Source organism: Ipomoea nil, unplaced genomic scaffold, assembly GCF_001879475.1.
Source record: "Ipomoea nil cultivar Tokyo-kokei standard unplaced genomic scaffold, Asagao_1.1 scaffold0317, whole genome shotgun sequence".
In the NCBI taxonomy this organism is placed as follows: domain Eukaryota; kingdom Viridiplantae; phylum Streptophyta; class Magnoliopsida; order Solanales; family Convolvulaceae; genus Ipomoea; species Ipomoea nil.
This window is the reverse complement of record NW_017616745.1, coordinates 797,689-810,933: the sequence shown is the minus strand read 5'-3', so window position 1 is coordinate 810,933 and position 13,245 is coordinate 797,689. Positions and strand designations below refer to the sequence as shown.

At 30.9% G+C, this 13,245-nt stretch overlaps 1 protein-coding gene across 1 annotated transcript; it reads left to right on the top strand.

The window, feature by feature from the left end:
- The first annotated feature begins 11,356 nt into the window (after positions 1-11,356).
- On the top strand, positions 11,357-12,960 carry LOC109167331 (GDSL esterase/lipase LIP-4-like). The gene is made up of 5 exons (XM_019316358.1): positions 11,357-11,644; positions 11,738-11,926; positions 12,020-12,183; positions 12,289-12,544; positions 12,657-12,960. Exons 1-5 carry the CDS (start codon positions 11,413-11,415, stop codon positions 12,767-12,769), a joined length of 954 nt encoding a protein of 317 aa, XP_019171903.1. The 5' UTR covers positions 11,357-11,412; the 3' UTR covers positions 12,770-12,960.
- Positions 12,961-13,245: the final 285 nt, after the last annotated feature.

Below are 13,245 nucleotides of genomic sequence, written 5' to 3'. Positions count from 1 at the left end.
ATAGACTTAAATGTGTATAAGCAAAGTCAAAATGAATTACATTATTTGAGGAAAGCTAGAATAATAATGCATAGTAGGCCTAGTTTTGTTCACGAATAAACAGATGAAAGCTTTCCCATCTTCTCTCCACTAGTGACTCCTCTTTCTTCACGATAATTCTGTTCTGCTCTGTCGTTCTTATTAGCTTCATTACATTTTCTTCGAATCCAAAATGAGGTTCAAATTTGCTGTCTTCACTTGCACAGCAATTTTGTTGCTTTGCACTCCCGTGTTTTCCGCCGTTACTGATTGCCATGATCCTTTAATCTTCAACTTTTGAGACTCTAACTCCGACACCGGTGGCTATGCAGTCATTTACGGCGTCTTTGGTGGCTACCCCTGGTCTTAAGATTTATGAAAGAACTTCCGACCAGCGGGATAGCCACCAAAGGCGCCATAAACCGCGGCGTAGCTACTTGTGTTGGAGTTAGAGTCTCCAAATTTGAAGATTAAAAGATCACAGCGATCAGTAGCCGGCGGAAAATATGGGAGTGCAAAGCAATAAAATTGCTGTGCAAGTGAAGACAAGTTCGAACTCCATTTTTGGATTGGAAGAAAAGTAATGAAGCTAAGAACGAAAGTAGGGGAAAGGGAAGAGCAATTGCAAGAGAGAGAATTGAGAGAAAAGAGATATCACTTGCAGCTCTATTTATAGATCATAATTAAGATCAGAGATATGAAGTGAACTAACACTACATGCTGGCCTCTATTTATAGATCATAGCTAGTTAGGAGCCTCAGGCTCCAACTACCAACGTATAACTCACACAGCACACTGTACAAGGATTTGAAGCTGATAGATGCATGACATGTTTAATTTCTTCACTACCCACCTTACTTTTTACTCAATGGTAAATTACAAGTTGCCCCGTAAGTTCCCATGTGTGGTAAGTCTTTATATTAGGGTGATAGATTAAATAGGTAAATAGTTACTCAACTATATGAAAATTTAATGGGTGTGGTTGAGTGGAATTGACTCATTCACGCTTAATCAAAGGTCAAGGGTTCGATCACTGGGTTTGAAAATGAAGCAGCCTAAAATCGTGGGGAATTAGTCACTGTGTGTCTGATAAATAATTAAAAAATCATTATCATTAATTTTTTTTTAAATCCGATGTAATTTAATTTTGTAAATGATATGATGGAAGTAAAGTTGATATACTCAATTGAGTCAATTCTAATAAGCGAATTGAATGAACACCTACTTATTATTATATTGATGAGTTTGTAACATTAAGTCGTAAATTATATATTATGAAAAATGTACAAACAAATTAATTCTTCAATTTTTCAAAAAAAAAAAATTAATTCTTCAATAGAATATATCCTAGATTACGACTTTTGATTGATATAATGCATTTAAACGAATTATGGGTATATATATGTGTGTGTATATATATAGAGATGGTTATTTACTTATACACATTTAAGTCGATTGTTACGTTTACTATATATAAATTGCATACAAAAGCTAGGCCTACTATGCAATTATTATTCTATCTACCTTCTTCAAATAATGTAATTGATCTTGACTTTGCTTATACACATTTAAGTCGATTGTTACGTTTACTATATAAATCCCATACAAAAGCTAGGCCTACTATGCATTATTATTCTAGCTTCTTCAAATAATGTAATTGATCTTGACTCACATTAAGCATTACACTACGCACTTTAAATACACAACACACGTACATTAAACACACAAACAAAATACATTTAGAACACAAACTCACACACCTTAAGCACAAAAGTCATGCATCTTAAGCACAACACTCACACACCTTAAGTACAAAACTCACGCACATTAAGTACAAAAATACACACACTTAAGTTTTAACAACAACTCCACGTAAAAATGCAAACAGGGTTATAGAAAGGGTAACCATGTCTATGATGATTTAATAATAAACATATGAAATATATATGTTATAGAAATGGTAAATTAATAAATAAATTAATAAATAAATAAAATAAAGCGGGTAGCTGCTAGCTTTATAAAAGATTAAGATCAGAAAACGAGTCAATTTTAATTCCTATAAATAAATATAAAGTGCATAATGCCACTATGCATGTTTTTTTTTATAAACTAATAAATAATAAGAAAACATTTTCTCCCATCACTTCATATTTATCATTAATTCACTTTTCTTTTCATAGGAGTAATTTTTATTCATTTTCTTGAAAATCTAGTCTACTTAATAGCCCTCAATGCATCACATAGCCTTTAACATCAACAATCTTGAAGAGGAAATCCTAAACGAGTTATTAATAACTTAATACTCAATATAGTCCTGACTATAGTGATTTTAATCAATTTAGTTATAAGTGACTTTTTATGTTTAATTTAGTCATTGAATTTGATAATTTTACACAATTTAATCATTTGTTAAAGATTTTGTTAGTTAATTATTAGAAATAGGGACGATCTAATGATAATTTACCATCGTTCCTTCCATTTGAGATGATTCCTTCTTCTTCATCTTATTATGCTCCACACATAAATGCAAATGCTCATCATCTCCAAATCAACTTTGACCCTATTAAAATATAAAATTGAATATCAATGCATATATTCATGAGAATGACTAAATTTGTCAAAAAATAACAATAGTCTGGGACGTTAAATGACAAAAACGATAGTCTAAGACTAAATTTAAAATTGTCACCAAAGACAATAGACCTCTAGTGGAATTAACTCTTATTATTAGCGTTGCACTTTTCGTCCTTGAGTTATAGAGTAATTGTAGAATTCGTCATTGAGTGTTGGTCATGCTTACTTTTCGTCCCTAAGTTACCATTGGCGTTGCACTTTTCGTCCCTAAGTTATACTAAAATTGCAAATTTCATCCCTAATCACTACTACATAAATGGTATACTACGTTATCACTTAATAGACAGGGGTTTTTTAAATAAACACCGTCTAATATATTTTGTTATACTACGTCACTTAATAGACGACGATTTTTTAAATAACCGTCGTATATACCTTAATTAATTTTTTTACGTCAAACACTTTAAATAACCATCGGCGGTTTTTTTGACACATACATGGCGGTTTTCGAAGTGTCGCGTGTGTAAGTGACTGCTTGTAAATATACACTTACTATGGTGGTTTTAGAAACCGTCGTGTATGTTAAATATATACGACAGTTAAACAACCCCCATGTATGTCAACTATATACGACAGTTATTTAAACAACCGACATCTATTAAGTGATGTAGTATAACACAATATATAAGATAGCGGTTATTTAAAAAACCGTTGTCTATTAAGTGACGTAGTATACCATTTATGTAGTAGTGATTAGAGACGAAATTTGCAATATTAATATAACTCGGGGACGAAAAGTGTAACGTCAATGATAACTTAGGGACGAAAAGTGAACATGACCAACACTTAGGGGCGAATCATACAATTACCTTATAACTCAGGGATGAAAAGTGCAACGCCAATGATAACTTAGGGACGAAAAGTGAGCATGACCAACTCTTAAGGATGAATTCTACAATTACCCTATAACTTAGGGACAAAAAATACAATTCTTCCCCAGCATTAATATATGGTTATAATTATGGGATGAAAAATACAATACATATTCATAAATAAAATAACTATACTTTAAATGACATTATCGTTATACAAGATATAATAATTACACTTTTGGTCTCGTTATACAAATTATATTAATTACTATATTAGTCAAAAAAAATACCAAGACTATGTGGTTTAATGGTACTCGGGTTGAACTTCCATTTGGAAGGTTGTGAATTCGAGTGTTATTGGTTCTTTGTGTTTCACTAGATTAGCAGGTGTTATTGGTTCTTTGTGTTTCACTAGATTGGCAAAACCTGCTATGAAATCGTCTCACGGATCTCATTCGTAAGTATTACAATTACACACAAGTTATTCTTTAACCTATAATATTACATTTTAATTTAATGTTATAACATTTTCATCAAAAAGTATCATTTTTCTTCATATATATAAATATTACATTTTCTCTCATAATTAACAATAAATCAATTTATCCATAATTAGTATTACATTTTCCTCAAAAATTGTTCAAACCCCAAATATTACATTTTGGTTAAAAGTATTAATTCTTTTTTCCTCAATAGTATTACACTAAGTAATAAACAAATTATTTATTATTAATATTACATTTTTTCGCATAAGTATTATATTTCATTATGACCAAATATAATCTATAAATAAAAATTTGTGAAACGATTTCAAAGGAGATCCACTCATCTATAATAATAATCATGGTTGCAGTAGGCGCTAGGCGCTAGTCGAGTACCCGGACAGCGCCTAGCGCCTAGGCGGCGTTAGGCGGGCGCCAAAAAAATAGTGGTAGACTTGCAGTTTGACAATTTTAATGAGGTTGTTTTCAACATTTAATCAAATAACACATCCAAATAAATGAATTAATGATAATTCATAAGTCATAACATCAAACAATGGTTTTCAAAAAAAAAAAAAACATTAAAACAAAATTAAAAATTAAAAATACTCAAATACTTCAATCATCTAAAAATTCAAAGTATTAAACTAGTCTACGAGTGTATATATGTCATATTATATATATGTATGCGCGTGCGCGCACATACACATATATATAATAAAAAAATAGGCCGAGCCGATCGGGTTAACTCGACCGAAATGGACGAGTTAACTCGACCGAAATGGACGAGTTAACTAACTTAGACGCTAGGCGGCCAAATCGGCCGAGTTAGGCCCTAGGCGGACGACTAGGCGGCCGGTAATCTAAACGGACACCTAGGGAGGAAATCGCCACGGTCTAGAGGCGCCTAACGCTTAGCCGGAGCATAGGTGGACGCCTAGATCGATTTTTACAACCTGATAATAGTAATACTTTATTTATATCTTCTACATACCCAAACTCATATTCTTATGTCAGATCACTTAATAGGAGAGGAAAGTAGCGCAACTTACAATCTTCTTCCATCCACTTAATAGTCAATTTCATATTTTATTAATTATATATACCAACTTCAATTCAATGCATCTCGTCTACATTCCCATTTCCACACCAATATATACATTGAGACAATATATAACTTTCCTATGCCTACAACCTACTACATGCATAATGCCTCCTCACTACATAGTATCTCTTTATTAATTATAAGATATGTACGTTAGTGCAGTGTAAGTTTGAGAAACCGACAAAATCAATTTCTCAACATGTCAATTGTCAACGGAGAATACATAACGTCAATTTTGATGGTATATTGTATTTGCATTGTTAAAATTAGTGCTAGAGTTGTTTCAGTCTTGTCTATAAATTTTTCTTTAAAAGGCTTAATTTTTAGAACAATTTGTTGTATATAGATCTATTAATTTAATTTAAGAAGGCATTATAACATCAAGTACAGATAGATCATTTTCATATGAGACTAAGGATGGAGTTGTGAATGTGGTTTGCATGACGCTAGAATCCTTTATACATTTCATTATTCTAATTACAATTCATTAAAATTACGTTTCTGGAGAGTAACGATTTTTTTTTATTTAATCACTCTTCTAAATGCAACAGAAGTTTTAAAAAATTTTAAAACTATATATATCAAACATACCAGAGGATAGGAACATATATATGCGTGCGTGCGTGCGTGCGACGTGCGTGCGTGTGTGAAAGAAACATATGAGAACTTGCTATGAGGAAAAAATTAAGAACTAATTTTAACCATAAATTTGAAAAACTTGCACGGTTTTGATTAAATTTTTTTAGAAAAATGTAATGACATTTTTGTAAACTTCATCAACTATAAAGTACAATTTTTAACACAATAGAGTGCACTTTTTAACACTATAGAGTTCAACTTTAGGTTTAAAATTTAATTTTTCGTTGATATTTTAAAAAATTATATAAAAGTGCATTACCTATTATTAAAAATTAAAGTTCACCTTATAGTGTTAAAAGATTCACTGTAAAATTGACGATAATTATAATAGACTTACTAGTGTCACTTTATTTTGAATTTAATATGATTTGTTCGATTTTTACTTATAGCTGAGATTGATTTTTAATTTTCTCAAAAATTTTCTCTTGAGATATGTTCTTATGGAGTGTTATATATATATATATATATATATATATATATATATATATATATATATATATATATCAAAGTTGTTGAAATTACCGTCCATGTGAATATCTGATGCATCTTAGGGTTATAATGGAGACATTTTGCCAAAAAAATAATAACAATAATTATGACAAAAAAAAGTGAAGTACTAAAAGATATAGTATTTATAGAAATTAGTCAAATTACCGTCCACGTGAATATGTGATGCATGGCTATAATGGAGACATTTTATCAAAATAATAATAATAATAATAATAATTATGACCTAAAAAAGTGAAGTACTAAAAGATATAGTAATTATAGAAATTATTCAAATTACCGTCCACGTGAATATTTGATGCATCTGACGGGGTATAATGGAGACATTTTGTCAAAAAAAAAAATTATAATAATAATTATGACTCAAAAGAAGTGAAGTACTAAAATACATCAATGGATTAAAGCTAACTCGTTTTCTTAATCACATTATAAATGTTTGGTTCACAGAAAATGTTTTCCTTGAATTTGACGAAAATTAGATTTTTCTTTGTTTTGTTCATGGAAAACATTTTCTTCAAAAATGAGGAAAACATTTTCCATAGTTCCCCCTTGGTAGGGTACAATTGTTTTTATACTCATTATTCCTTACAATTTCAAACTCAACCAAACAATGGAATCGATATTCCCAGTAATTTATTTTCCACTAACCAAACAATGTAGTTAATCTTCCCTCGAACCAAACGGGATAAAATTAAAGTTTGCCGCTACCACTTCTTTTATCAGTTACACATAGTTTAACGACTGTCATTGATGTGGTAAATAATCTCGGGTATACGAATATGATTGGAAATTATAGTATAGTAGCTTGGTTAGTTACGACTGAGGATCGGAAGGTTCGAGCATATAAGTACTCAAGAGAGAAAATGCTTAAAGTCCCTTTCTAAGGTGTTGGACTGTTGGATGTGCCTTATATAGTGGGACGAGGGGACACATGCCAGTAGCTCGGCATGTTAGCCACGTGTCCCGCATGCACCAGTCCTACATGGGGCGGTTCTTGATAGGTCCATGTGTTTCGCACAACCGCATGGGACACACTCAACCGCACGAAACTGAATTTTATATATATATATATATATATATATATATATATATATATATATATATATATATATATATATATATATATATATATAAACGTATATAAGTTATTTATTACCTATTTTTAATGACAAAATATAAGTTATAAAATTATTAACACAATACATGTCTTTAAAATGTTCATTAATAAGATCATGTTGGTTTATGAATGAACACCTACATACAACCCATACTAACAAATTAAATAACTTGCGATGAATTTGAAGATATATTTTTTATTATTAGGTTTGTTGTTAGCCTACAACACAATAAGATTTTCATATGCAATGTATGATACGGAAAATGTACGCGATGCACAACACTATAGTGACCAACCCGAATTTGGTGCTTCTACATGCCATGAGTTTGAGAGACCCCCTAATGACTACTGTATTTTAATGTATTTTGGGGCATATGATATTAACTTCAATTCGTTATATAGCGATTTCGACTTTAATCCGTTACATGACGATATCTTCTTTCCCAATTGTTGTACGCAATTTCATAGGATAGGAAAGAATTGTTATGCTGTTTGGGTGAAGATCGAATCAAATAGCTTCTACAGACCCCATGCTCATATCTGATCATGCCTCCGATATTGATGGAGAAAAGATATGGGATTATTGTCAACTCAATAACAAATTCATCATTTCATAATTTGAGTCCCAATATTTTGGTATGAGTGATTAAATTAAATTTCTTAAGTCATTTGACATTAAAACAATATATATATATATATATATATATATATATATATATATATATATATATATATATATATATATATATATATATATGTTACGAGTTTCATCGCTATCCTGCAGCGAGCCATGCATTTATTCGATCCATCTATGATCTATGAAATCATTTTCAAACCCTAATGTAATAACATACATAACATAATTAAAAATCTTTACAAAGCTAGGTTGCATCACGTACATTATAAAAAGTTTACTTAATTATAATAACACAATAACAGTGTGTAGATGGAGAGATTAATTAAAAAATACCATAGAGGGCGGATTTGAAAATGAGATCATATTTGATGGTGTACATATCCACATACACCATCGTAGCATCCTTTAGCTCAGCTTGCAAATCTGCAAAAAGGTTACGGAGTGAGCATTGAACTCCTGGGTAGCTTCATTTAGAGGCTTGAGACAGCTCTAAGTTGGTGATGAATATGTGAGAGGGAGAGAGAGATGAAACTTCACAATGCAACAAATAAATAAAATAGCTAGTTTTAATCATTTTCATTATAGTATTCACTATACTCCTATTTTGTTTAAATTCTCTTTTTTTTTTTCCCCTTTCGATTGGATATTGAATATATATGTAAATTATAATAAATTAATAATCATCAATTTTTTTTGAACAAAATAATCATCAGTTTTGTTAAAAAGAAATAAAAAAAAATCATCATTTAATATCTTGTTACTTTAAAATGATATATTGTATTCAACTTAATGGTAAAATTGATACCAAATTTATTATTTGAGTTGTTTTAAATGTTTGAAATAATGTTAAATGGTAATTTATTCTATCTTATAAATTTAAAATTAGTCATTCAATTCGTATTCAATCGTCAAATTCGTTATTAGAGAATTAGGTTGAATCAACTCCACTAATAAATACCGAAGAAATTTTTAGGCAAAGGGTGAAATAGGTCCATGTATTAACATTATATTGATTGTTCATCTAGCACCATGAATTAAAATATGGTACATCTAGGTTATTATACTCTCAATTATTTTTCATCTAGTATTTTTAGCAAATTTCTAACAAGTAACCCATCTAATTTACAAAAAAAATAAAATAAAAACAAAATGCTGACATGTTATTTTTTCATCTAACTTGCTGTTTTGTAACTTTTTTTTTAAGAAAAATTGATTTTTAATTTTTACGTATTTCCGAATTATGTTGATTTCTGATATGACTTGAAAGATTCCAACTCTTCCTCTGTTGCAAGTGTTGAGTGTGAAAACATGTAGGGGTATTCTAAGCGGAATTCATCCATATTATTGTTACCATAAATTTTCCCTGCAAATGTATATTATTTTTGTCTTGGAAGGGTATCCCATCGCCTTCAGAAACATGGCCGCTTCCCTCGGGGACATATGTTAGTCTCATTTTTATCGCTGTCTAACTCTTTCTCTTTCCAGTTATGCACATTATACCTCATAGTGTGAAGTTCCTTGGCTTCTACTTCAATCAGATTGTGACTGTAGCCAGTAAACACAAGCATGTCGTTTTAGCATCTACACTCGAAGGAAGTCAGTTAATTAAGTTACATGCACCTCAAACATTAAATCAAAAGTCGTGTTAGTTATTATACCTCAAATGAAAAGTAATATACAGATCATCGTTGTCCCTTAGTCTATTAATCAGCTTTTTTCCAAGCTCTTCAATCTTAGGTGTGTATCGAAGAGCCTCATAAATGCATCATCCAAAACCAAAATAAAAACGAATGCCAATAAATGAATTCAAAAACCACAAAAGCGGTAACATACTTATTTCACAACCTAGGGGAAAACACATATTCACTGTTTATTCTAGAAAATTCGTAGAAAAATCAACATAATTTAGAAATACGTAAAAAATTGAATTTTTCTGTCAAAAAAGTGACAAAAACAGCAAGTTAGATGAAAAAGATAACATGTCAACATTTTGTTTTTATTTTATTTTTTCATGTAAGTAAATTAGATGCGTTACTAATAAGAAACTTACTACAAATATTAGATGAAAAATAATTGGACTATTACGCTAGATGAACCATATTTTAGTTCATGATGCTAGATAAACAATCAATGTTGGTACATGATTACATGAACCTATTTAACCCTTTTGTTAAAATTTTCTAAACCATCTTTAATAATAAATTATATAAGAATGCGCCCTAAATATGCTTCCCCTTAATAAAACCAAATTAAATGATTGATAGTATTGGCATTTAATTCATCCATCCGTCCCTCTTGAAGAGGAATCCTAGACGGCTCGACCTATAATAAGCTACTCCCTACAGCTTTATATTTATGAGCATTTAATATATCCACTTTAGTTGCTTCAATATATCCTCATATATATCCATGCAATTAGGAATGGCAATAAAGCCATTGCATTCACTTTTGAGATGTCAAATTTATTAGTTCGGACTTTTTTTTTTTTTGAATACTAAAAAAAATTGTTTAGTGAATTTAAAATACTTGATTCTAACCTTACAATCTCGAATTATTGAGTGAGTGAACTCAACTTTGACATTTTCAAATTAACATTAATGAACTTTCAATTTTAATAAACTAGTATAGTTACACTAATAAATATAAGTTTATAATTAATATTTTTTTAGAATACTACTGACTCTGTTACAAGTTCATAGTAATTTTCTCAATATCACCTTTATGAGACTCAAACTCACAATCTCCTATATAAGAGAGCAATTTGGTACCATTAAACCACAAGGTACTTGGTAAAATTTTTTTTTAATATATTCACACTATAATATAATAATTATTGGGTTACTCCATTCAGAACATAGTGTTGATTTTTTGTTGAGATAAAAAAAATTTCACTACTGGAAATTATTGAATTTCCGACCACTTGAAAGTGATCTTAAATTAAGTTGAAAGCAAAAAGTGGTCGGAAATAGCAATAAGAGTTTTTCCGGATATCAAAGGTGGTCGGAACAAAGCTTTCGACTTGATTTAAAATAACTTTAGGTGGTCGGAAATTTTAGAATTTCCAGTAGTGTTTGACCCCTAACCTTAAATTTTTTTGTTTTATAAGGTCATCAATTCATAAATGTTAGATTATGATGATTATCGAGTATTCGAGTTATCTACCCTACATGCAATTATGATATATTAATTATTTTATTCATTCATTCAATAATTCCAAATTTTTTTTTTTTTTTTGAAAACCAATATTTCCAACTTAATTGTATATATCTATTTAATTACTCCATAGTTTTTAGGTGCAAATATACACATAAATCTCTAACATTCTCTTACATCCTTGGCTCCCACCCATCTATATATACATATGGCATACATATGGCCTTCTCTTCATTCTTTAGATCTCTTCAACATACAATCCGGCCTCTTTCTTCTACATCTCCTCTCTCTCTCTCTCTCTCCTAGCTATGTTCGTGTTCGCTACTTGCTGCATAGCAGCAATTCTGGGTAATGGCTCTCCGGCTTTAGCCGGAGAGGAATGTTTTAAAACCCCGGTGATCTTTAACTTTGGGGACTCTAATTCTGACACCGGTGGTTATGTCGCCGGCCAGCTTTATAGGTCTCCCATTCGCTTTGCATTTTTCGGCGATTTCTTTTCTAACCGTTGGTGCGACGGACGTTTGATGATCGATTTCCTTGGTAAGCTCCCAACTAACATTTTCCTTTATTTTAGTTTATTATCTAAATAATTAATGTTTTGTTTCATCATCCCTATCATATCATAATGCACAGGTGAGAGTCTGAAGTCGCACTACTTGTCTCCATATCTAGAAACTCTCACTTCAAGCTTTCAAAATGGAGTGAACTTTGCTGTAGCAGGCGCCAAGACACTCCAGAAAGATAATAATCTTTTTACTTTGAGCACTCGGGGGCTTCAGTTCAGACGTTTTCACGCCTTCTCCCTGAATTTGCACTCTAAAGGTTTTTTTTTTTATTTTTTTGGTTAACTTAATTTATAATCTAATGAGGCAGGTGATATATTACAAATTAATGTTTAATCCGCCAATAAAACAGGAACCAAGGGCACTTTTGGGGATATGGATTTTAAAAAGGCCATGTACATGATTGACATCGGCCAAAATGATATTTCCGAAGCCTTTTTGAAGGAGCACTTCTCAAAGCCTCAAGTGATATCAAATATTTCATCATTCATATTTCAAATCAAAAGTGCTATAAACGTATGCTCAATTTTTCCTTTTCTAATTTTTTTTTTCCAATTATATATATAATGCAATGTGATGGAATTACGAATTGTTTATTTGTATGTGTACAAATATATATAGGTCATATACAGTGCTGGAGGGAGAAACTTTTGGGTCCACAACACTGGGCCAATGGGTTGTCTCCCTTACGTGCTTACAAAACTGGGAGGAGGAGTGGGTGCCGAGTTTGATGAGATTGGTTGCCTCAAGTCTCAAAATGAAGTTGCCCAGGAGTTTAATACCAAACTCCGGGAACTTTGTAAAGAGTTGAGGCATGAGCTGAAGGATTCTCATGTACATGATAAGTACTCTCTCATTTCCAACTATCGCCTTTACGGTAATATTTAATTTCTTTATTATACATTCTTATAAGCTAAGATAGATAAATTTTAATTTATAATATGATTGAATTAACGATTTTAATTTTACATTTTGATTAAAATGAGTAGGTTTCGAGAGCCCATTGATGGCATGTTGTGGGGGTGGTGGCGCACCCTACAATGCCAAAATATGGTGTGGGCAGGGTACCGTGTGCGATAAAGGGCAGAGATTTATCAGCTAGGATGGAGTGCACTACACAGACAACGCAAATGCTGTGTTTGCGGCACAAATTGCATCAACTAAGTACTCAACTCCCCCACTGAAATTTAACTACTTTTGCACCTAATGATGATACCTCAATTTGTTCTTGTGTTACGTTTTATTAAGTCTCTTTTGGTGTAATTTTATATATTTTCTGTTATATATTTATTGAATGTTGTCCAGGAATAGATACTACATTGTAATAGAGTCAGTTGTATTAAAAAAAAAATTACTAAATGTTATATGCTTTTTACATTATATTGAGCAATGTTACACACTTTTATATAAGTCTCCTACACTCTACTAATAAATAAAGTATGGTAAAGTAATTCATACATATCTTGTAAATACTAGCTAAGTTTCGAATATGGATTCCAATGTTACAAATCTAATGATATGTACTAACAAAAATATCAAATTTTAACATAAAGTATAACTCATCGCTTTTTTCTTTAA

What these genes read in the sequence shown, in the direction of transcription:
- LOC109167331 (XM_019316358.1), top strand. Translation starts at nt 11,413, where the DNA reads ATGTTCGTGTTCGCTACTTGCTGCATAGCAGCAATTCTGGGTAATGGC. An exon ending in TTTGATGATCGATTTCCTTG is followed by an intron (nt 11,645 to 11,737) that starts GTAAGCTCCCAA and finishes CATAATGCACAG; the next exon opens with GTGAGAGTCTGAAGTCGCAC. An exon ending in AAATCAAAAGTGCTATAAAC is followed by an intron (nt 12,184 to 12,288) that starts GTATGCTCAATT and finishes AAATATATATAG; the next exon opens with GTCATATACAGTGCTGGAGG.